A 22,960-nucleotide genomic window follows, 5' to 3' on the forward strand; every position below is an offset into this window, starting at 1 on the left:
TATCAGCTTAAGTGACAGTGCATAGCTGTACATTTCAACAATGAGGATAAAACTGTTTTCTTGAAACAGTGTTAAAGCCTCAGGACTTCATGAGGAGACTTCAACGCCTGTGTTTGTCTGACTTTGAAGGCGAGAATTGTAAATACAATCGACTTGTGTGTGTTACAGTTGTTATCAGCTTCCAAACATGGATACAAAAGGTGTTTTCCCTTTTTCCAAAAGTGCTAACAGAGCTGGATATGTGACATTTGAGACATCTGTCCCTTCGTAAGATTGAACATTTGGGAGGACTAATTGTGTTGTTAAGTTAGTGTTTCACTTGAAAAGTGGAATCTCAAATCACAGATGGGATTAAAGGCAAAGAGCACTGACTAACAATGTCTGGGCCCCAGTTGGTTAAGTGTGAAGTCATTTCAGTATTTTAATTAGTATTCAAAGAACTGTTAATGCTCTGGTCCAAAAACTATTTTAAATGGCCATTTTTCTCGGCCACTTGGGGGCCACAACCAAGTTATGAACACTACAGAAAAAAATCTGCCTCCTAAAGAAGCGTTCAGCACTCGCTTATTGAGCAGATACTAAGAAACATTATGGATTTGAACTTTGGATCCACCAGACAAACATTGAGCACTTTCCCTCTGAGAAAACACTGAATTGGTGCAAAGTTGAACGTTTTCTGCTTCTGTCAAAAGATTCACCCCACATTCATGCAAACATTAACTGTAATTCTCAAGCCGCAGTTTACACATAAAGCACTTACCACCTGCTACATCAACATGTAGCAATGCGTAAAAATCAATCAACTACGTCAACATTCAGAAGTCGCTCTGCCGTCTTCGTGAGGGCTGCACAGCTGAAGTGCCTATGCCTGTGCTGTTTTCTCTTTCTTCCTCGGTGGGGAACATTAAAACTGCTTCCTTTACGATGTCTCTGAACCTCCTTGTTAACACAGATGAATGTATGATCTTGTATGAAGAACAAAATTCCCAGCGGCATTAGAAATTATGTCTTTGCATAGACAGAATTTCATCTACTGCTGGGGATTAGTTTGGAAAGATTCTGTCACACTAATCATTTCAGTCCTCTGACGCCCTAAAAACCCTCCAACGATTTATCAAAATGATCAAACAAAATATGTCAGAAAGCTGTCAGCATCTCTTTGCAGGTTGAAAACTAGTTGAAATTAGGTCTTGGATGTTCAGACCTGATTTCAAAACTTGTTAGGGCTCTCTAGGAACTCCTACTCTACCCTCCTTTATCTCTGTTCCTGGTATCTACCAACTCCTGAGAGAGAGATATATGGCTCTTTAGCTGCTGAAAGCTCCAACAAGTTTACAAGTTGATAACTGTTTCATTCTGCTGTTTGGTGTTAAGCAGGTTGAGTACAGAGAGAAGGGGTGTTTTAGAGAGTTTTTATGAAAACATCTGCCTGCTACAGCCGAGATCGAGAGCAGCAAGAGTGAAGCGAAACAATGAGATGAAATTTGCTCTGATGCTCAGAAAGGCAAAGGAAACCTGCAGATTCAGGTTATTACTCTCTGAAGGTTTAACAAAAGGAACCTAACATGATTGTATTCTTTTTTACATTCAATAATATCTGCTTTGAATTGGAGCTTCTGCTAAATGCAAGTTTAACCAGAAGTCAAGCAAAACACCAAGGCTAGGTTTATTTTACAGTGTTTATTTTACTCAAAAATAGGACCAAAGACTTATTTTGATCCTGCCCAATGGAGGATGACTTACTGGTGCAGTCTGAGTCAGGAGGGTCGCTGTCAGCCCGGTAGAAACCACTCTGGCAGGGACAAATATTGGCTCCGCGTGCACTGGTGCGACTGTTGGACGGGCAGGGGGAGCAGGAGCCCTCCCCAAATTTGGATTTGAAGGTCCCAGGGATGCAGGCTGCATGAGCGAGAGAGGAGATAAAAAGAGACAATGAGAAGAGGAAAACAAAAACAAACGCCAGGCTGTCACTTATCTCAAAGACAAGCGGCTGTCATATCTGCCGCCGAACAAAAACTGTACCTTTGAAGTACCTGCAACGCTCGATATTTGTGCAGAAAACGCAGATAAAACGTAAGAAATGGCGAACACTTCAGCATAAGGTCTTATCTATACATTTGCATCTGCTCCTTCGTTCTCACTCCCTCTTCCAGGTGACATTAATCTCTACTAAAAGAGTCGGGCTGACAGCTAAGTTTCATGTTGAAGAGGAGGAGAAGGAGGAAAAAGATGAAGATAGACCGTTGACAGGAGATTGCTGTTGTCAGACAAACAGGGATGGAGAATGCTTTCGGAGACGAGGGATACACCCCAAACCCATCAATCAGCGTCTGTTGGGTCCAAAACCACGGCGCTGCATACAAACAAGGCGTCCAGATGCATGCAGAACGGCTCCATAATAAGCCAATAAATCAACTCAAATGAAGGGGCATCAGAGCGGACGTAAATTAGCTGAGGAGAGTAGTTAGGAAAATATATACAAAGTGTATGGTAATCTTTCGCGATGTGTCCAAGCGATTAATTTGAATTCCAAAAGTGTCACGCTGAAGGTTGCCTGATATCGAGTCTTAAGGATAAACCAGCATAAGCCCGGACTAAAGACGGATTCAGATAAAGGGGATTAGCAGCAAAAAGGCCTGGATATATCCGCCTCCAGAGCCCCATGTTTTACTGTTTGCCACATTCCTAACTGGTGCTGTAAAAATTGGGGTCTCTGGCAAACATCTGTCTTGTCAGCGTGAGGGCTCCTGAGATCCAGCAGTGAGAGAGAGAGAGGGAACGATTAACTAGTTAGCTTAAGTGGTCTTTCCGTTTGAACTCTCGACAATGGCACTTTTAGGCAAATCTGCACAGCTAATGGCTCCACATTGTGGCTCTAAAACTGAGCAATAAAAAGACAAAGATGATAAGATGAGAATGCCTCATTTTTTTTCTTGTATAATTCACAGAGACCTTTAGGCTGCGCCCTCTCTGATCTAATTTATTTCTCTTCTCTTACACACTGCATCTTCTTCTCCTTTTATTTGTTTGTTTCCTCGCTGCTTTTCAAAAGGGTGCTCACTTTGCACACTATCTGGCTTCAATCCTCTTTGCAGCACACAATTATTCTCCTGTTTTTTGATACACAAACGATTCCCTTTCTTCCTCTCCTTTATTGTCTCCTCCTTTCCTCTTCTTCTTCCCTCCTTTTTCTTCGCCCTCTCTTCATCTCATGCAGCGTTTGGCTGCAAGCGCGGCGAGACCAGAGGTAAGAAATGAAACGTCTGAGTGATTAATGTTAGCGTGGCAGTGTTGGCTCACGTTGGTCTGAATGGTGTTAATGAGTGTGGCCGCCTGTAGATTAACTAACGGGAGGCCGCGGAGGAAATTACACTTCCTCATCGTGGTGGCTCGCTGAAGCCCTGGAGAGCTTTTTATCAGGCTTTGGCGGCAAGCTTTTAACCTTGAGCCGCCAAATGGCAACGAATGAGCTCTACAGCGCGTGTTCAACACTATTTCTCACGCCCAGGTGAGAGAAGGCTTAGCTTGTCTGTCTGCAGCAGCCCCTCCCCCTCCCTTTTCATTCTTCTCCTTTTGGCTGCTGTTCCCATCCCATCTTTAGCGTTTCACACCTTTTACCTCACACTATCTCTCTTTCTCTGTTAAAATCTTCTGCTCCGGACTCCTTTTTCCTTCTATTATCTGCATTTTCCTCTCTGGCTCTCATTTTTGTGCCTTCCTTGCTATCTCTCTCCCCCTCTCTCCCTCCCACCCTGCTCTCACAATATTTGTATGCTGCTCCTCTCTGCAACACCTCATTAATTCATACTCTCCTCCACCCTCCTTCACCCCCCTTTTCAGGAGCCACACAATAAATGCAGAGAAGAGGGCACACACTGAGGTGACTTGCACGGAGCATATAAAGGAGGTTTGGTTAAATAAAAGTCCAAATGTCTGTTAACCACACGTACCCTGGCACTGCATGTCGTCTGCAGAAGGTTCAAAGCCAGCAACACAGGTGCAGGAGCCCACGGGAACCATCCACTCTCCATCCCCATTGCAGTAGAGCTTTAGAGGCACAGAAGCTTCCATGGCGTTGGTCACACAGGCGCCGGGAGCAATCACTAAGGAGGTGGCCTCCGCCCCTGTGGCAGTCTCAGGGAAGACGGCGAAATTGGCGATTGTGGTCGAGCACTTTTTGAAGAAAACCCTGACAGAGATGAGTGACATGCAGGCGCCCAGATCCTGAAACGCCAGGTAGAATCCAGCCTTCGAGAGTGGGCCAAAGCTGCGTACTTTGGTGTTGATCCTTCCCGCCTCCAGCAGAGAGAAACTCTCATCTGGGGCAATAGTGTCCACCTTCACATAGGGGTTCTCCCTCCACAGTGGGCTGGTGTCTGTCGCCACATCCCCTTCTGACTCGTAGTAAAACAGATTAAAGGTCTCTTTACAGGAGCCAGGGATGTTAGGGATGCTGGCACAGTCACGCACAGAAAACTTTAGCTCCACATAGACTCGAAGAACACCCTTGCGAGGGATAAAGTCCGTCCTGAGCCAGTTGTTCTGGTTTGGCTGTCGGACATTACACACCTGATAGGTCCTGATGGGGCTCATGGAGTCGTCATAGCCACTCACTTCCTCCCACTGTTGAGACAACAAAGAGACACTGTGACGAAGGAACAGTGGAAAACAGGATATCTGTAAAAACTCCCAATGTTCCTCATAATAATTACAGATTGCAAAATACTGGTATCACTACTGATACCTGTTCTGATACTGATACCGATACCAGTACAGATACAATAACCAAAACTGATACCAGTACCAATAATGATACCAATACCAGTAAATATACAATTACTAATACTGATACCAGTACTGCTACTGACACAGTACCAATACCAATACCAGTACAGATACAATAGCCAATACTACTACCAGAACCAATACTGATACCGATACCAGTATTGATACAATAACTAATGCTGATACCAGTGCTGATACTGATACAGTGTTATTACCGATACCAGTACCAATGCTGATACCAGTACTGAACTGATATAGATTCCAGTACAGATACAATACCCAATGCTGTAACCAGTACCAATACTGATACTGATACCAGTACAGTTACAATAACCAATACTGATACCGTTAACAGTACAGTTATTTGTCTCTGATGCTGCTTAAATGTTATATTTCCTGTTAATGCACTCACCTCATACCATATGCAGTAATTGTTTTTCTACCATTACTTTGGTAAAATACTTTGATTTGGCTGATACTCAAATCCAGGTCTCAAAATCAGTGCAAGGAAGGAAAACAGTGTCCAAAAATACCTTCTCACAAACTTAAATTAGACTAATTTTACTGATGATCTAATGTGTTCCTTTATTATTCAACAGTTATATTTCCCACTCACCAGCGACTGAGCTACAGCAGAACCCCACTTATCCAATATGTTGTTAATTAATATTGAGTAATGTTAAACGTGGTGCATCCTAATACAAACCGTTCAAGCATAGAGGGCATTCAAAACAGCAAACAAGTGAAGTGATACAAACAGAATATCATCATGCAGCACACCACCCCACAGTGTTATTGTGTACATGTGGCCTGTGAGGAATAATTTGCAGCTAAAATGCCCCTAATTGCATGAATCATTCAGAAAATTCCAATCATTACTGACTATTAATAGAGAGCATTTTCCCATGAAGACACATTTCACGCTTTACGCCTGTTTGACGAACAGTTCTGATGCCAATCACGAGCTGGAGGTCTGGAGTTAGAGGGATGTCTGCAGGTATAAGCTCATCACAGATGTGTTGGTGCAAGTACAGTGGTGGATACACAAACTGCGGACCCACATATAGGAAGCACGTACATCTCTGCTACTGCTGCAGTGCATTCGAAACTGCCTCAAGAGGAGATTTTGTTTTGAGAACATATAAATTTGTTATCTGCGCTGACAGAGATGAGGGCATAAAACTGTAAATTTTCTCTTATATCTATTATGCAAACAGTGATCTATTTATTAAACTGCCTATCTAAATGCAGGGCTGTCAGTGTGATTGTACTGTTGCAGCACTCATGAACACTTCAGGTTACGTGGGGAATACATTATATATTTTCTCATGCCTACACATTGCCTGAGAGCAGATATTTGCATCCAAGTGTTTTTTTACAGTATGCATTTAAAGACTTACATGGCACACTCATGACTTCTGCCTTTGTTCATAGAAAGAAGCTCTGAAGAAAGCTTTGTATGCGGTTAACACCGCTCTTTGTATGTTGCAGCCATCCTAACAGGATATGATAAATGGCTTCATTGGTCAATAAATTTAGTCCATTAGGAAATAACCTTGTGAGAAGTCAATCTTTTTTGATTTTTTTACCTAATTCCCTATTGGACTGAATGCTTCGTTTCCATAACAAATGAGCTTCCCAGAAATTGATTATTTCAACTGGAAGAAAATAATGCATAACTCATCTCACGTCTGCGATCTCCTGTGCAATTTATTCCCAAACGATGAGCCCAAGAGTCAGCATTAGGCGCCATAAATCACCAGCAACACGTTGATGCACTACCTGACAAATATGATAATTGCCGGCCTCCGAACGTATGGGCCTGTCAGAGCTGCGAGGAGAGGGGCTGCCTAGCCCGGTCGTGACATATGACTTCATGGATGCTAGGACATTCAGAGCCGGCCCTCGTAGGGAAAAAAGGGAAGGAGGAGGGCTGCCGAAGATCGTTTCCATGGAAACCCACCATTTCCATTGACTGACTTTGCGCTCACGTAGCGAAGACAAATTACACTGGCCGGGAGTGGGGGAGGTCTGTCAGGCTGTTAGCCCCGGGGTCAAATTCATGTTGTTTTATTTTCTCACCATTCCTACAGGAGGGATCAACTGAAAAACCTTAATTTCTGCCCATAATGTGCTCTTGGGCCCATAATATAGACGACACAGACACATGCTTTCAATTATCAGGCTCTCTATCCTGTGGAGACATGCAGCGTACAGTCTACCTAAAAGTCCTTACACAGTGTGTGGATTTGCTCTGAGTATCTGCGTGTTCGCTCATTTGTTTAACTACTTTATGTGTCTTCAAGCTTTTCACTGAATACTGAATATCCTTGATTTCTTCTACACAATGTGTGTTCCTCATTTGGTTTTTTAAGTATCCAAGAAAGCAAACATACACAGCAAAAACAACGATATAAAACAGTGGGTGGTGTTCTGTTCAAGGCAGACTGGGCTCTATTAACAAGCAAATGGAACAAATGTTGTTTAAGGGAGAAAAAACACACATAAAAAAGGCAAACACACACACACTTACTCACCCCACTCTCTGGGAATGTGGTCCATGCCAGCTCTGTGGTTGCCCACCGACTGTCCATAAGGGTTTCTGTAAAAAACAGAGTGGGAGGAAGGTTGACAAAGCTGAATTAAAGGTGTGAAGAGGAGAAATTGTTGCATTAAGGAGCACACAAGTTTCCTCTGCTTGATAAAAGATGCAGGTAAAACTTCCTCTCCCTTCTTTTTCAAAAACCTGCACCCACATGCACTCAAGTTTTTGAAAGCACAGACAATCATGGCATATCTGTGATTCCGCCTAATTAATTCCCTTTCTCTCTCTGTGTGTTTGCAAATGCACTCCTTTCAATATTCATTTGCAGAGCTAAGAACAAAGCCTCCTCCGAGATGCCTTCAGTGTGAAGTTTTCCATTAAAAAGCAGCACTTCAGAGGGGTCAAACAAGCACAGGGAAATGTATTTTATCCTGTTTGGAGGGGAGGTTTTCACCCAGAACACCCAAGTGTGACGCCTTTTTTGCTCAGATTTGTCATATCCGAGTAAAAGGGTGTTGTGAGCAGTTGTTTTGTTCCCCCAGCTGTTTACGACTTTGCAAGGAGGTGAGAGCCAGGCAGAAATCAGAGGAGAGGAAGGGGAATAAAACAGCAGCAGGATCAATGAGCGCTGGTGTCATGCTGTCAATCAGTCGTCACCTGAGAGGTGGTCTGGGGAGTTTTATTTTGCACCCTTCAGAGGAAGCCACCCGACTCGGGGTTTCTCAACATGCAGCTGCGGCTGCGTCGACTCCTATTGTTCTGTTGTTGTTAGCACATAATTACTGCAACAATTACACTTTCTTCACGGAGACTCAATGACACGATGCCTGCTGTGCACCATTTGCTCGCGAGTCGTTGATAACGGCGCTCAAGGAGGGTGTGAGAGGGTAAACAAATAGCATGTTTCGGTGTGGAACAACAGCAGCACTCCTTCCAAGAATCACAGCTTTGTTCTGTTGTGTGATAAGAATAATGTAGGTTTAGGTTGTGTTTAAAAGAGAGCACAGTTAAAGCACAGTATGTCCTTAGTTTTGTGCGTCGATAATAGAAGTTGTTTTAGTGAGACGATCACTTGACCATATGTAGGCTCTGAGCTAGAGATGAATGTTTACAGCTAGTGCTGTTTATTCTTTAGAGAAACCAACATGACTTTGTTTTTTCAAGGGTAAGGGATAAAGAACAGCAATCTCAACATCAAATCAGGGCTATAATAGATGACTCAGCTTCATCCAAACGGACCTGGTAGAAGTTCTTGAAGACTGTTCATCTGTTTTCTGAAAGGCTTTGTCAATTCTAAACTAGTGGATGGACTTACAAATAACATTCCTGTCATTGTGGATTGGCATGCTGATTATTTACCAGAGTATTCCAGATGATTCAGTTTAACAATTAGTCTAAAAACACCCCCAGAAAAAGGCTTATAAAGAAGTATAAACTTTTGACATTCACCCACTAAGACGACTCAAATAAGTCTATATGAACCAGTTATGAAAAAGTTGCTGATCTAATTTCTTTAATGTCTCAACTGAATAATTGCTGCTAGCTCTAAGTGACACAGACTATATTAAATACGTGATCTGTAACTGCATACAGGGGAGAGTTAAAAGGAATGAGTGAGTAATCTCTCCTTATTTTCGTGCTTTAAATGGCCATGTTTACTCCAAAGTCACTAAAGAAGCTAAGAGTTAGTAGTAAAACTTCCTGTTTCTTTGTTTCTATGCAAATGAGCTGCGCTGTGTGTGTAAATGAAAACAAGATGACAAGAGTTGACAACATGCTTTTGATGTAAAGTGATCAACTATTTATGAAACCTTTTGTTCTCTTTGTTTCCCTTCACAATAATGTCAAAACTGACAGGTCCATACAAAAATCAGCAACACTTAATAAAAAAGGGAACAATAGCTTACAAGAGTAGTTTGACACTTTGGGGTAAATGCTTATGTGGTTTCTTGTTAAGAGCAAGATAGGGTAACTGATACCAATCTCATGTCTATACAGTAAAGTATGTTAGTAAGTTAAAGCTAACAGTTAGCTAATGTACCTTAGAAGGACTGAAAAGAAGGCAGCTAGCTTGGCTTGCTAGCAAAAAGGCCAACTAGCACTTCCAAACAGCACAGTTTAACATGATTTTCTAAGTATGTTTAATTTATATAAAAGGTTCATCCCTCTTTTATAAACCTCCATAGACTCAAGGCTCCATTTGTTGCCTTTAGGTGCAGCTTGCATTTCCCTGTTTCAACTATTTACCCAGCTAAGGTAACCTTATAGTACTTGTAGACTCATGTTTAGCTAACAAGAACAAAAGCGGTTTTGATCTTTTTATCTAATGCTCTACAATTAGACAGATAAGGGCATATCTTTAATAAAAATACATAGCATAGCTCATTAAATGCAGGGTTTGGTATCACTTCCTCGATTAAGAAATGATAAAGCGGCAACCTCCGGTCTAAAAATATGAGTCAAATACAGAAGTGCTAAAAACTGCAGTTCATCGAGGATCCGCTTGAGGCTGGCTCTGGAAGTACAGGAAACCACATACACACCATTTCAAAAAAGCCGTTCTTTACAGCAGAAATAAACATGTTTACAGCCTGGTACAAAAGACAAGTGTAGTCTGGATAGCTCATTTCTCGATCGGCACACACTGTAGGGGAGGGGGGATTTTTTTGTAACGTGGCAATTTTGAAGATATTGAGATTACGAGTCTTCCAATGAGAGGCACAGCTGACTTGATTGACAGGTGAGAACACTGTAGCTGTTGGCTCGGAGGCTCAAACTCCGCCTCTTTACGTCACAATCGCTCGACAGCAGCAATATGGCTGCCGCCGATGATTGGCCTCAAAACAGAGCTTCAGAAACAGATGGGTGACGTCCCGGATACTACGTCCATATTTTATACAGCCTATGGAAATGACCCATGCTATAAACATCAAGTAACAGGTACCAAAGCTACATGTTGGTATTATAAAGACATATACTGTATTTGAACATTTGAAATGCCTGTTCCTTTACAACCTGGTCACAGTTTATTTTCTTGTGATAAAACAAAGTCCTCCTCAACAAAGCTTTAATTAATAATATATCTATCTATCTATCAGTTAATTGTTGTTATTCGTAACAATGAATAACAGTAGCCATGCATTGTGAAAGCATGTGTTTAAACCTGAAGTCTTTGATTGACAGAAAACACAATGATGTGAAAAGGTTTGAATAAACAGATTATAAGTGGTGCATAAAAGAAACACTTTTGTTCATTTTAAAAGAAATAAGTGGCTGCTTCAATTTGTTTTGACAACAGAGATCAAATTTACCTCTGCATTATATTTAATGAGTAATATTTATGCAGAAAGCAAATGCAAATTTACTGAAAGCTTTAAATACAGAAACAGGTCCTGTTACTCGTTTAAAAAAAACCCTACTGGTCCTCAGTACTTGTGTGTGAAGACACAAGCGACAGCAGTTAATAACTTTAGTTGTGGAGCCTAAATCTACGACTGTGAACAAGGTTGTTTTACTGATTAGCACGACTTGAGCCAGAGAGGAGGAACTAATCAGGGAAATCAGCTGCTGTTGTCTTTGCTCGGCTACACTCCCCCTCTGGGGCACACAGCTGACTGAACACTCCTGGACTACATGCTGCTGATCCAGTCGTCCCTTGGGTGTCTGATCCGCTGCGTCACCCCATTCCCTCTCCCGTTCTGGTGCCCAGAGGCAACAGTGAGACAGAACTGCTCATCCTCAGCTAACCACAGGTCTGAGCTGATGCTCCTTTAAAACAGGCTTCACCTCACACAGTGCACATGCAGGGGCAGCAGGGTGGCCATCCTACATCTGTACAAGCCCAGTACAAGCCCCTGTGTAAGCTGGATTTCACCCTGCTGAAGCAATCTTGAGCAAGATACGGACCACTAGCAACTCCAAAGTACTAAACTGGATCCCAACCTGACCTTTGACAATCCTGTCGAGCCAGATAAGACAGATTTCTTTAAATGTTAGAGGATTCTTTTTTAGAGTTAAAGTATCTGTACTGTTATGGCACGGCCTAAAATGTAGAATTGTTCATCTGTAAGTCAATACACTCATCCAATACCAATAAGTTAGCTTCAGAAAATCTACAGGTTTCAGGTCACAATAATGAGAAGTAACAGTGCAGTGCTAACAGAGTCAAAGCCAACACTATGGTAGGAATAGGTGTGTTTCCTCCCATATATAAAGAAGAACGACATGCCTCCATCTAATCCAGTGTACAAAAGAGAAGCCAAAACACCCTCTAAGACAAGTGCTGACATTTTGTGCATCTGGGACCAGAGACCGCACAGTGGGAATCGACTCTAGGAGCTTCAATGTTGATGTCCCGCCATTCTCTCTAACCAAAACGTAAGATTGACTAACATACAAGCTGTCCTGTTTGTATTTTTTTCATCTCCTCCTCCTCCTCCTCTGTTCTGTGCTAACACACAGCACTGCAGGAGACACATGTCAACAGAGCTGTCAATCGTGACGCTAAACCTGAATTTATGGCATCAAATGTATCTTTAAAACGAAATGTACTCATTTAACTTGCTTACTATAATGACAGACACCATGTTTAGAAAGACATTTTAAATGTAATTCTAAAGTTTGACTCATGTCCCATATGTTGTCATGGAGGAGACAGGCTCTATGACCTACACTGCAACCAGTTAGTAGGGAGAGCCCTGAACCTACTGGCTTCATGTCCTTCATCTTTTTATGCAGTCTATAGTTTCCACCAATTTATGTAGTGTTTTTATCACTCTGGTGTCAGAGGGTTACTCAGTATTGGCCGATGTTCAAATCTTGGTATCAGAGTCATTGTGGAGGATAAAATGAAATGAGAACATCTTTTTGTTCACACAACAAAAGCTAGTTGACAGTCTTAGATCCTCAGGTGGAGCCTTTTGTGGTTGTGTTAAAACCTTAAGGTTAAAATTGAAAGGGGACTGTGTTTTTGCCATCAGGGCCCCTGTACTTTAAAACAAACTGCTCGAGGAGATAAAGCTTGAAGAATCTGTGACATCTCCTAAATCACTTCTTAAACCCTTTTTTATAGACCTGCTTTGGTTATGTCATCTTTTAGTACTTCTCCTCTCTCTGCTTATATTGGTTTAATGCATTTTTTTAACTAATGTTTTTACTCTTATTTGCATGTGTTTCTGTCATTCTCTTTCATCACCCCTTTGTCTTCCATCTACTGTGTTTTTACATCCTTTGTCCTGTTGCTTCAACTTTCCAATGTCTTGATGTTGAATTGTTATGCTGGATTTGGCCTTGTTGTTTGGGTATCTGTTGTAGTGCTGCCAACTGAGTGTTGTTTTTCATTTATTTGTTAAAGCACTTTGTACAAACTTGTTTTTAAAGGGCGCAATGCCAATAAGTAGTTATCACCATTGAATTCTGTATCCCAACATGACCTTTGACCTTACTTTAAAGAAGGGAAATTAGGTTTCCCAAAGAAGAGTTGCATTTTTCGGGAATTATTATTAGCTAACAGAAGGGGCTGTGTATCCTCAAGATGATCTGAGTCTTGGCCCATGTGTTGCTCTAAAACACTCAAGTTTCAGTCAGAAAAAGGCTCCTCCAACAACAACTCTCCTCACCTGAAGTGTGTTATCGCCATCTCACTAAATCCTAAGATTGAAAAAGATCCCATTTGTTCCACAGTTCTCCCCCTTCCTGTCAAATTTACAATGCCTCTGAGATCACCTGGCTGCTATAACTCAAATCCAGAAAATCTGCCCCCCCTCCCTCCCTCTCCCATAAAACTACAACAGCGTTGGAGTCGCTCTGCCCCCAGGGTAAGAAAACAATGCTGCAGTGGGAACTTTAGAGCATCACCACCCGTGGCATTTAGTGTTGTTTTCTTTTTTTCTGATCGCCTGCCGGAGCCAAAATGCCACACAACTGTGCATTCTCAGCGCGCTCTGGGAGCTCACACATGCTAATGTTTTATTCACTTTGTAAGAGAGCGGGTGCAGCATGAAAGGGAGGCCTCGCCTTGTACGACGCTGACACTCGCTGCCAACAAACAAACATATGAAATATTAACAGCCAAACATCATCATCAACGATCATAGGATGATCAAACACACGGTTATAAATAGGTGCAAAAAAAATCTGGTGTTCTAGCTCAAAAAGTGTGACTTCTGAGCTCATTCCCAGCAAAGGTTCATTTGTATTTTGGAGCGTGCTTCTCTCTATAGAAGCACAGTGATAACAGCCGACAGTGATGCTCAGTTGGACGCTTGATGAGCTCTTTTTGAACAAGTCAAGCTGACCTAATTCAATCTCTCTTCGGAGCTGCATGCATCTGCTTTCACAGGTCAACAAACAATTATTGGTGTTGATATCCTGATGTACAGAAAGCAGGGGGAAAAGCTCTCTACACGTGTGAAAATCATCTGTACACTAGATGCATTTCCTTGCAATGACACGAATAAACATGCTGTAGATGATTTTATGAAATGCCTCCTGAGTGGTCGTCCATCTAGTTTACGAGCTTTTTAAAATAAGAGTACAGTAAACGCTGACTGTAAATGAGAGTAATACAACATTAAATTGTCACAAGTGCTGAGGCTTTTACTGCAGTCTGCTAGTGTGAATTGGAGATAAGTCATCAGTGTATCAGCTTTTGTAAATACACTCTAAGTTGCAGTCAAGCCAAACATCCATGCGCACACACTTGCCAATCTGAAAAAGCAAAATCCAGATTCAAGCCATGTGCAGAATTGCACTGAGTAAGCAGCTGAATAAACGCTGGTGGACAATAAATTTAAAAAAAAAGGCCATGCGATCATCTGCCCTTCATGTTGATCCTCGGAGGACAAACATTAGTTAACCCCTGAGCTTTGAGTAACACTTAGTGGTCTTGTTTGGGGGGGAAACTAGGGGCCTATCGTCACAGCGTCAGAATCCACTGGGACTTGGAGGGCTGCTGCCGCCGCATTGATTTACTCGCTGACACCAGAATTGATGAGGGATCAGTCTGGCCACGGTCCAGGAGAGGCAGATTGGACCGGGAGGGAGGAGGAGAAATGTAGCTACAGCTCAGAGAGAGGAGTCAAAGCCAGGCTGGGTGGGTAGAAGAAGTGGGTGGTGGGGGGCTTCTCCTCCCTTGAGCACCACTCCCTCAGTGATGGAGAGAGCTTCAGGGGCTGCAGCTTACTTGTTAAGCCATTGACCTTTAATTCACACTTGTCGTCTAATATGTTTAACATGTGTGTCCCTTTGGGCGCTCCAGGGGCCGCGATTGATCCACCTTGGGGTCTCTGTTTAAGCGTCCATACCGCTGAACCCAACAGACCTTTGGCGTTCATCATGTGAGGAGTGTGTGTGTCTGTTTGTACGGTGACAGTGAAGGGACAAACCTCTGGACTGTCTCCAAGGTGTGAATCTAACCTCGAAAAAGGTGGGGCAGGTGGGCATCCTCACGCAAGCTTGTGGGTGTTACATCAACAGGGGACAATAGCAACAGGGCAGTCCTTCATCCGCAATGGAAACACTTGGATGTCATCACACAAACACACACACTTAACACACCACACACAGAGGGAACGAGGAGTGCTGATGCATGTGTACATGAATTATAATCACAGAGCAAATTGATACTCAGAGGAATTGCCTATTTAACAGAGCAGGGTGCTTTAAATTAGCAGTTTTAATTAACCAAAACATGAATGGAGTCTGGTTTAGGCTAAAGATGAATTTAAGCTATAGAAGCAGCAGGAGCAGAAATGACTGATCTGCGATTTAAACAGAAACCAATGGGATTCAAATTGGCAGGAAAAAATAACACACGTTTGCTTGTGTTCATTACCATTTAATTGTTGTGGTAATGGCGATTTCTCATGGGGACAAAGGGGTTTTTACTGCCAAATTCTGATGCATCCGAGCAGCCCCATTGTTCATCCACGGGACACAAAAGTAGACTCAAAATAAAAGACGACATACCTTCTACGGCCAGCACCACGGGCACAATGAGGCTGCACACCCACAGCAGGTAATCCATTGTCATAAAACAGGCTTTTGCAACATGAAGAAAGGTGTGCAGACTGGACCCTCCGGGTGGATGGAGATTTAAACACTGAGCGCCGCAGCCGAGCTTTTTGTCCCCCGTTTAATACTCATGTCTTCGGCTGAGATGAAAGCTCTCACCGCCCCATTCCCTCCGCAATCCTCCACCAGAACCGTGCGCTTCCCTGGGTCCTGTTATACCTCCACACTCAGGGTTAATGCGGTGCTGCTCAGTCTCATTCTCTCTCTCTGACTTTACCCACAGCGAACCTCTGTCCAGGAGCGCATCTCTGTGCAGCTGCCCGCCCCGAGCAGAGGAGGGGAAACCCGGCCGTGAAGTAGTCTCTGTCCGCGGAGGATCCGTGTTAGTCCACTCCTGTTGACTCCGTGGAGCTGTTGCACGTCTGAGAGGGATGTGCGTCGGAATGGCAACAGTGGGACCCAGACACAGAGGGGGCTGGGGGCTCAGGCAGCGCCAAGAAAGACACAATAAATGTCAGACTTCCGGTCAAGAGTTTCAAAGTAATAGCAACCTGCTAAAAAATGTATAACTTCATACATTTATTTTAAAAAGGGAATTTGAGGCATATCACCATGAAACTGTAAACTGTTTATTCACATAGCACCTTTCATACAAATCAAATGCAACCTAAAGTGCTTTACAGCGACTGGAAAACAAGAAAGAAGCAGAAACAATGACAAGACGGAGAAAATAATAATAATAGAAAATAATAATTAAAATTAAAATAACATAAAATAAAATAGAGACTAATGCACACCAACAATAAAATATGTGTAGTTAAAATAAGTTAAAGCATCGACATTAAGAATACAAATGTTTGAAATAAATAGATTTAAAAAGGGTAAGGATAAGAGTTGAAAATAAAACTAAGGCTAAAAATATCAATAAAACTGAGTAGAAAAATAAAATAAAGAAATTTGTGAATATAAAAATAAAATAAGATAATCAGTTAAAATTACTAAAATAATAAAGCAACATTTAAATCAGTATTACAGTAAAAGTTAAGTAATAAAATTGTTAAACCCTACATAAAAGCCAGACTGAATAAATGCGTTTTTAGTTTACTTTTAAAAGTCTCAATATCTCTGTCAGCTCTTCTCAGATCCTCCAGCAGGCTTTATAGTGTCACTATTGCTGATTTTTTTTTTTTTTTATATACTTATAAAAAAAAAATCCACTCTGTTTGTGGAGTCCTGTAGCAGGTTTTATTTTAATTGTCTTCTCTTTTTTTAATCAATCCCTACAACTGGTATTCTAAGACATTCTTTTCTAATGTTAGCTACATACAGATTATAGTTTTCTATTTGTCATAAACTGTGGTAATGCTATATCTTCTTTTGCTTGGTGTTAAGGCTGTATGTCCTGTGTCCCTCCCCCTCTGACACCTTCTCTGCAGGAGCCTCCTGATTGAGGCAACAAGGTTCACCTGGCTGTGGGCCTTTAAAAGACCACAGTTGCCTGCAGTCAAGGAGAGGCATTTTAGTTGGGGACTGCTGCCCGTCGGCCTCTCCTTGTGGGGATTCCTGTGATTTTTTGTTGTGTTGTGTACTGTTACAGTATAATTTATCTTTTTTGGATTTTCTAATCCATTTGTGGTTTTCTGTTAAATCCCCATTTGTTATGCCCAGGACCTGTGGAGCTAACAATAATCCAACACATGAATCCATATAAACCAAAAAAAGGCCTCTATAAGGAATCAATGTGGTTGGGTAGTTTTTTATTTGTGTGAAATGTAAAAATAGCTAAACCATAATGCATCCTTGTATTGCTTTGTTTTTAAATTATATTATACTTTCTGTCCATCATTTTTAAACTATCACTTCTGATCAGCACACTTGTAAAATATGCAAAAAGTAATCTTTTCACTATCAAATAACAAATTGCTTATTTCAAATAATGTATGGTATGTGAATTTTGATCCTAAAATCATTTCTACCCTGTCACTTATTTACCTTTAAAAAATGAACTTTTGTAATAGTGTGGCTATTGAGGGATTTCCCTGTGTAAACCATAGACTGTATGTAAGCCTTGAATCCATATGATGAAAGTGCAAGAAAAGGTGAGTCAAACAGCAGCTGTTTGCTCGAGGCAGGAGATGACCTCATCCTTGTTAGTGATGTCATGGCACCTTTTCCCCATCACCTCTTAAACCAGTAAAACCAGTCAGTTCTGATGTCACTCCTTGCGGTGATGAGCTCGATGTGTGATCAGGTGCTAATTTGTTTCAATTGATTTGTTCCGCGCTTATTCTGAAGTCAAAAGTTCCACACTTCCGGGTATCTGCTGTTTGTCTCTGTGTAACTTTACGCAGTGAGAGGGGGGCGCGGAGGATGAGGGTGACGAGGAGGTGGGTGAATGAGGAGGAGGAAGAGGAGGAGGAGGAGGACGATGGTTGGTTGGCCAGCAGACAGAAGTGGCCACCAGCCCGCAGTGTTTGTCCGTGCTGGCAGCAGGTAACAGCGGCCTGGACGCTCTGCTCTCCGCGCTGAATGCGGATCAATTCTGGCATCAAATGGACTGTGGAGGGAAACGTCAATGTGAGCTTTGATAACAATAGACAGACAGCGCCTCCCGCGGGTAACTGACCAGCCAATGGGACTGATAGGCCCAGTGCACAATAACCACCTGTGATTCTACTTACACATGCTGGCAACCTTCAAAGCTTACTGTCTGTTTAAATAGCATGAATATCTTAGAAATATTTGATCAATCTAACAAACAAAGGTCCACATTCAGAGCCACAATAATACCACCATTGGAATACTGCTTGAACATGTAGGTTTTATTGATGGTTGCATTACTTTTCAGTGAGTAAATCTGGATTAACACCAGATCTGTCAGAAACTACTCATTCTTTATTTATACCCCCAAAAGCCCCCTTTTAATCTTACAACTTACAAATTAAAAAATCAACACTTTGATCGTAGTTGAAAAATATACACACATTATTTTTTTTTCCAAAATACCATAATTTTATTAAAAAAGTCAAAGAAATATGTTTGTTTAAACCAAGCTGCAACCTACAGTCTAAAAATATGAGTCCAATGCGGAAGTGCTAAAAACTGCAGTTCATCAAGGATCCGCTTGAGGCCAGCTCCGGAAGTACCGGAAACCACATACACACCAATTCAAAGAAGACGATCTTTACAGCAGAAATAAACATGTTTACAGCCTGGTACAAAAGACAAGTGTAGTCTGGATAGCTCATTTCTGGATGGGCACACACTGTACGGTGGCCAAATTTTTTTCTAACGCAACAATTTCGAAGATACTGAGATTACGAGTCTTTCAATGAGAGGCACAGCTGACTTGATTGACAGGCGGGAACACTGTAGCTGTTGGCTAGGAGGCTCAAAGCCCGCCTCTTTACGTCACAATCGGTAAACAGCAGCAAGATGACTGCCACTGCCGACCGGCCTCAAAACAGCGCTTCAGAAACAGATGGGTGACGTCCCGGATACTACGTTCATATTTTATACAGTCTATGGTTTAAACGCATGTTTCTTCATCTGTATGCATTAAAATACCTATTATATTGAGGATTAAGAAGTGAAATACATCAAAAATAACTTGTTTTACAAAAAATATATTGCAAATATGGTTGAGAAGTAAAAACTCTTCACACACTTCCATTTGGGAAGCCCCAAGTGGCAGTCATTTGATGTAGTCAATATTCCTGAGATAGATAATCAGTCTTGTTATCTCGAGAAAACAAGATAAATAAAGTTAAGATATAGATTTCTTATCACATTAAAACAGATCAACCTTAATTAAATGAAGGAATTTATGTCAGCTTTGGGCTTCTGCATTCAATTTGAATGATTTAAAATGAGCTTTCCTACTTTGTTCAACAATGTTGTTTATATGTTGTTGTCGTGCATTTGATGTTATATTCCTTAAGATAAATCAACGGAAAAAACAAAAGATTTCTGCTCTTGGACAGAAGAGATTTCTCAGAGGCAGCTCATTCAGGATCGACACATCCCAGTCAGGTGTGTTAGTGTGTGTGTTAGTGTGTGTGTCAGTCTGCTGTGGTGGAGGTTACGAAACAGGATAAAGTACAGCACATTGAAGTGATGGGGCAGATCAGTGTTCTGACAGACTGTCTGCCCTCATTAGCTCATTTCATACTTTGACCTTTTTCAGTCTCTGTCTGTTGCAGTCTCTGCTTTTGGGTCCTTTTCCAGCAGACCCACCCGCTCTTTTGTCCCATGGTGGGTTCCAGCAGAGACACAGTGTGTGTGTGTCTGTGTGTGCGTGTGAGCATGCTGGTAGCAGCTCTGAGCTCGGGGACAAGGCTCCCCTTCACACTGCTAATTCATCCCTGTGTGTGCCCCCACACCCACTGCTTCAACCCCCCTCCTGCTACTCCTAGACACAGGAACACACACATGCTACGTTTCTCCCCAAAAGCCCTCTCACCCCTCCTTCTTCCAAGCAACTCCCCAAATCACCTCCACCCCAAAGTTTCTTTTGTCCCCCCCGGCTTTGTGCACTAATTAACTACAGTTCAGTTCCCAGCAGGCTTGGGTCAGCCTTTAGTACTGAAACCAGTGATGGACAGCTCTCTTCCACGAGATATACTCAAACCAAGACCCCCCCAAAAAAAGGTCAGACAGTGTCCTTTATGGCAGCAGCATTTTAAACAGGTATGCAAATAGTGTTAAGTGACAGTGCAAAAATGAACTCCTCTGCTGACATGTGGTTCTTATTTGTTGCAAATCCCTCATAACTTGCTTGTTTGTGTGTTTAAGAGGCTCCTAGGAGACTAAGAGAGTGTTTTGGACAAATTTGGAAATCTGCTAATGAATGCAGCTTTATAACAGTCCTTGAATTCCCCCAGTGTCTTAAGTACACAGTGCTGTACAATTTCATTCCTGCTCTTATTTTAAATAACCTGACAAGCCAAATTATGACTGAAGGGGATTGTGAGGAGGAGTGTGCCAGGCTTACTGTATTTGTCTTCCTTGAGGGGAGAAAAAAAAAAGCCTCTAATTGTATCTTACTGATAGCAAAAAGGGTCCATAGAGCCGTGTGTTTAAGTCCATCTGCACAGTGCCATCAATTGTTGTTCAACTTCAACCTTTTACCCCCTCAGAAATGATGAACTGGCAGCTAAATCCCAAGATTTCGGCTGCTAACTGGACTGGGATTGTGTGTGCTTCAGTTGTTGCCTCGACAGGCAGAATAAAGAATTGCTGCTCCAGAGAGTCTTCCCATCCCTGCCACAGATGAGAAATCAGTTCTCAGGCTCAGGAGGAAAAATACATATTTTACAGAGCATGGAGAGGAGACATGACGAGCTGCGGCTGAGGTGGAGGGTATGAAAACTAGCTCTGTGGGACAGCAGTGCTAAGCTGACAAGAGGGGATGACAGAACATCTCCGCAAAGCCAGACTGTCTCCTGCAAACTATGTGTGAATTATGAAATCTGTCCAGGCCCCCGTGCTGTGTGTACAATAAACATATATGTGCACATAGGCAGTTAGTGCTCCTGTAGTAAGCTGTTAGTGGGATTAAATCTGACATATGCAGCCCTCCCTCTATTAATTTTACATGAATCTCTAAGTTCTTTACTGAGGCCTTTGCTTAGTATGGTTTGGTTTCTTTGTTTTGCACCATCTACAATCTAATGTAAAGCAATGAAACTGAAAATCGTAATGCATACTTATGGTTTTTGTTCTTCCCAGATGCATAATTTACATTTATCCTACATCAGGGCACGAACGGCTTATGTAAACTACAAAGGAGACTCTTTAGGAGACAAAGTCATGTGCAATCTGTGTACACATAATCAAAGAATTATGGTTTTATTTTGTCTACAGTGACTCGTAAATCTATTCCACCTTAAATTAGCTGTGCGAAAAACTAATCTGCAGAATGTCGCCCAAAGGTCCATTATGTAGCTGTCCCTCATTATAATCTTCATCTGCAGATACAATCTGCCCCTCTGTCATGATGTAGATGTACTAGTTATTATTTTTCTGAGCACTTAAAGATCATTTTCAAAACCTCACTCTCTTATTCATGAAGTAATACAAATAGGATGTAATAACTTGGCGATGTCCATGATTCAGTGAATTCGCCATTTAAAACGCAGCCTGTGTGTTAAGTGATAAATATTAAATCCTATAGTGGAAGTATCCAGAGGTGCATTTTGAAAAGTCATGCACAACCAAGCTGTAACCTCAGGTGTTGATAATCAAACCAATGTGCAAAAAAGCAACAGCTCCTGAAGTGGCCACTTGAGGCTGGATGCAAAAGCCAAGGAGTCTGAATAGCTCATTTCTTTGTCAGTACACACTGTATGATCGAAAGTTAGGTTAAGTCAGCACTCCCTAAATGGCATCTGCCACTATTGGGCTTCATGATGCCTCTTCAGAAACCAATTGGTGACATCACAGAGACTACATCCATGTTGTCAACAGGGTACGGGCCCATATTAAAATGCCCAATCTTACAGCGGGATTTAACATTTTCACAGCCTGATACAAAAAACACTTTTGGTATCTTCAGTTAATTTGTGAAAAACTCTATGGGGACAACAGTTTTTTAACTCATCAATTCTGATTATATCAAGGCTGAGAGTTGTGCATAATTAGGCATAAATATGGTGTGTGGCTGATTTGACTGACATGGGCACGTAGTTGTTAATCAGGTTATAGCTATCCCTGTATAATCCTTACATAGCAGGCCGACTATTGAGTGATGATGTTGCACCTCCATGTACAATGTTACAATGTTACAATGTTACAATGTCATTTAGCAGACGCTTTTATCCAAAGCGACGTACATACGAGAACAAGAACAACACAAGCAAAGATCTAGACAAGAGGAAACAAGATCAGTAAGAGTAACAAAGTGCTTCAAGTCAATTTGGGTGCAGGTACTGCCAAGCAGTGTAAAGGCATTGCACAAAAGTAAGTAAGGAATTTTTTTTTTTTTTTTTTTTTTTTTCCCAAAATAAGGAACATCTACAATGAAGCAACCAACCAATTTAAGACCTTCCATTATCATCATCAACAATTAACATCACCACAATAATGACCAAAGTACCAAGTGCTGGGTCCCTCAAGAGCTGAACACAGATTCCCAGAGTAGAGCAGGACAGTGCGAGTCAATCGTAGCTGGAAGACATGATCTGCCACTGGGGACAACAGTGGAGAACAGTCTAGCTAAGTGCATAGTGCTTCCTAAAGAGCTGGGTCTTTAGCTGTCTTTTGAAAGTAGAGAGGGACTCTGCAGATCGAATGGAGTTGGCCAATTCATTCCACCATTTAGGGGCAACAGAAGAGAAGAGTCGAGCTAGTGATTTTGAGGCCTTGTGTGCTGGAAGCACTAGGCACTTTTCAGAGGCTGAGCGTAGCGGGCGAGAAGGGCAGTAGACCTGGATGAGGGGTTCCAGGTAAACTGGAGCAGTTTTGGTTACTGCTGTAACCAAAACTCTCATGTACATGAGAATCTAAAAAGAGCGTCATAAGCCTAATTTTTTCTACTTATATCTATGTGATTAGGAAAATAAACAGAGATGGCTGAAGTTCATCACTTCAGTTACATTCTTAAATGACTGAAAGGAG

The 22,960-nt window shown here is 41.9% G+C and overlaps 1 protein-coding gene across 1 annotated transcript in view; it reads right to left on the reverse strand.

Annotated features, from left to right (window-relative positions):
• Nucleotides 1-15,885, reverse strand: part of ephb3a (eph receptor B3a) — a 42,231-nt gene extending 26,346 nt beyond the window's left edge. Inside the window, exons 1-4 of the mRNA XM_034703292.1 lie at nucleotides 15,299-15,885; nucleotides 7,323-7,387; nucleotides 3,951-4,623; nucleotides 1,744-1,899 (exon numbers count right to left, since the gene is read on the reverse strand). Coding sequence (XP_034559183.1) covers nucleotides 1,744-1,899; nucleotides 3,951-4,623; nucleotides 7,323-7,387; nucleotides 15,299-15,362 — 958 coding nt within the window. The 5' untranslated portion in view covers nucleotides 15,363-15,885. The remainder of the gene's footprint in view (nucleotides 1-1,743; nucleotides 1,900-3,950; nucleotides 4,624-7,322; nucleotides 7,388-15,298) is intronic.
• Nucleotides 15,886-22,960: the final 7,075 nt, after the last annotated feature.

Source organism: Notolabrus celidotus, chromosome 15 (assembly GCF_009762535.1).
Source record: "Notolabrus celidotus isolate fNotCel1 chromosome 15, fNotCel1.pri, whole genome shotgun sequence".
NCBI lineage: Eukaryota > Metazoa > Chordata > Actinopteri > Labriformes > Labridae > Notolabrus > Notolabrus celidotus.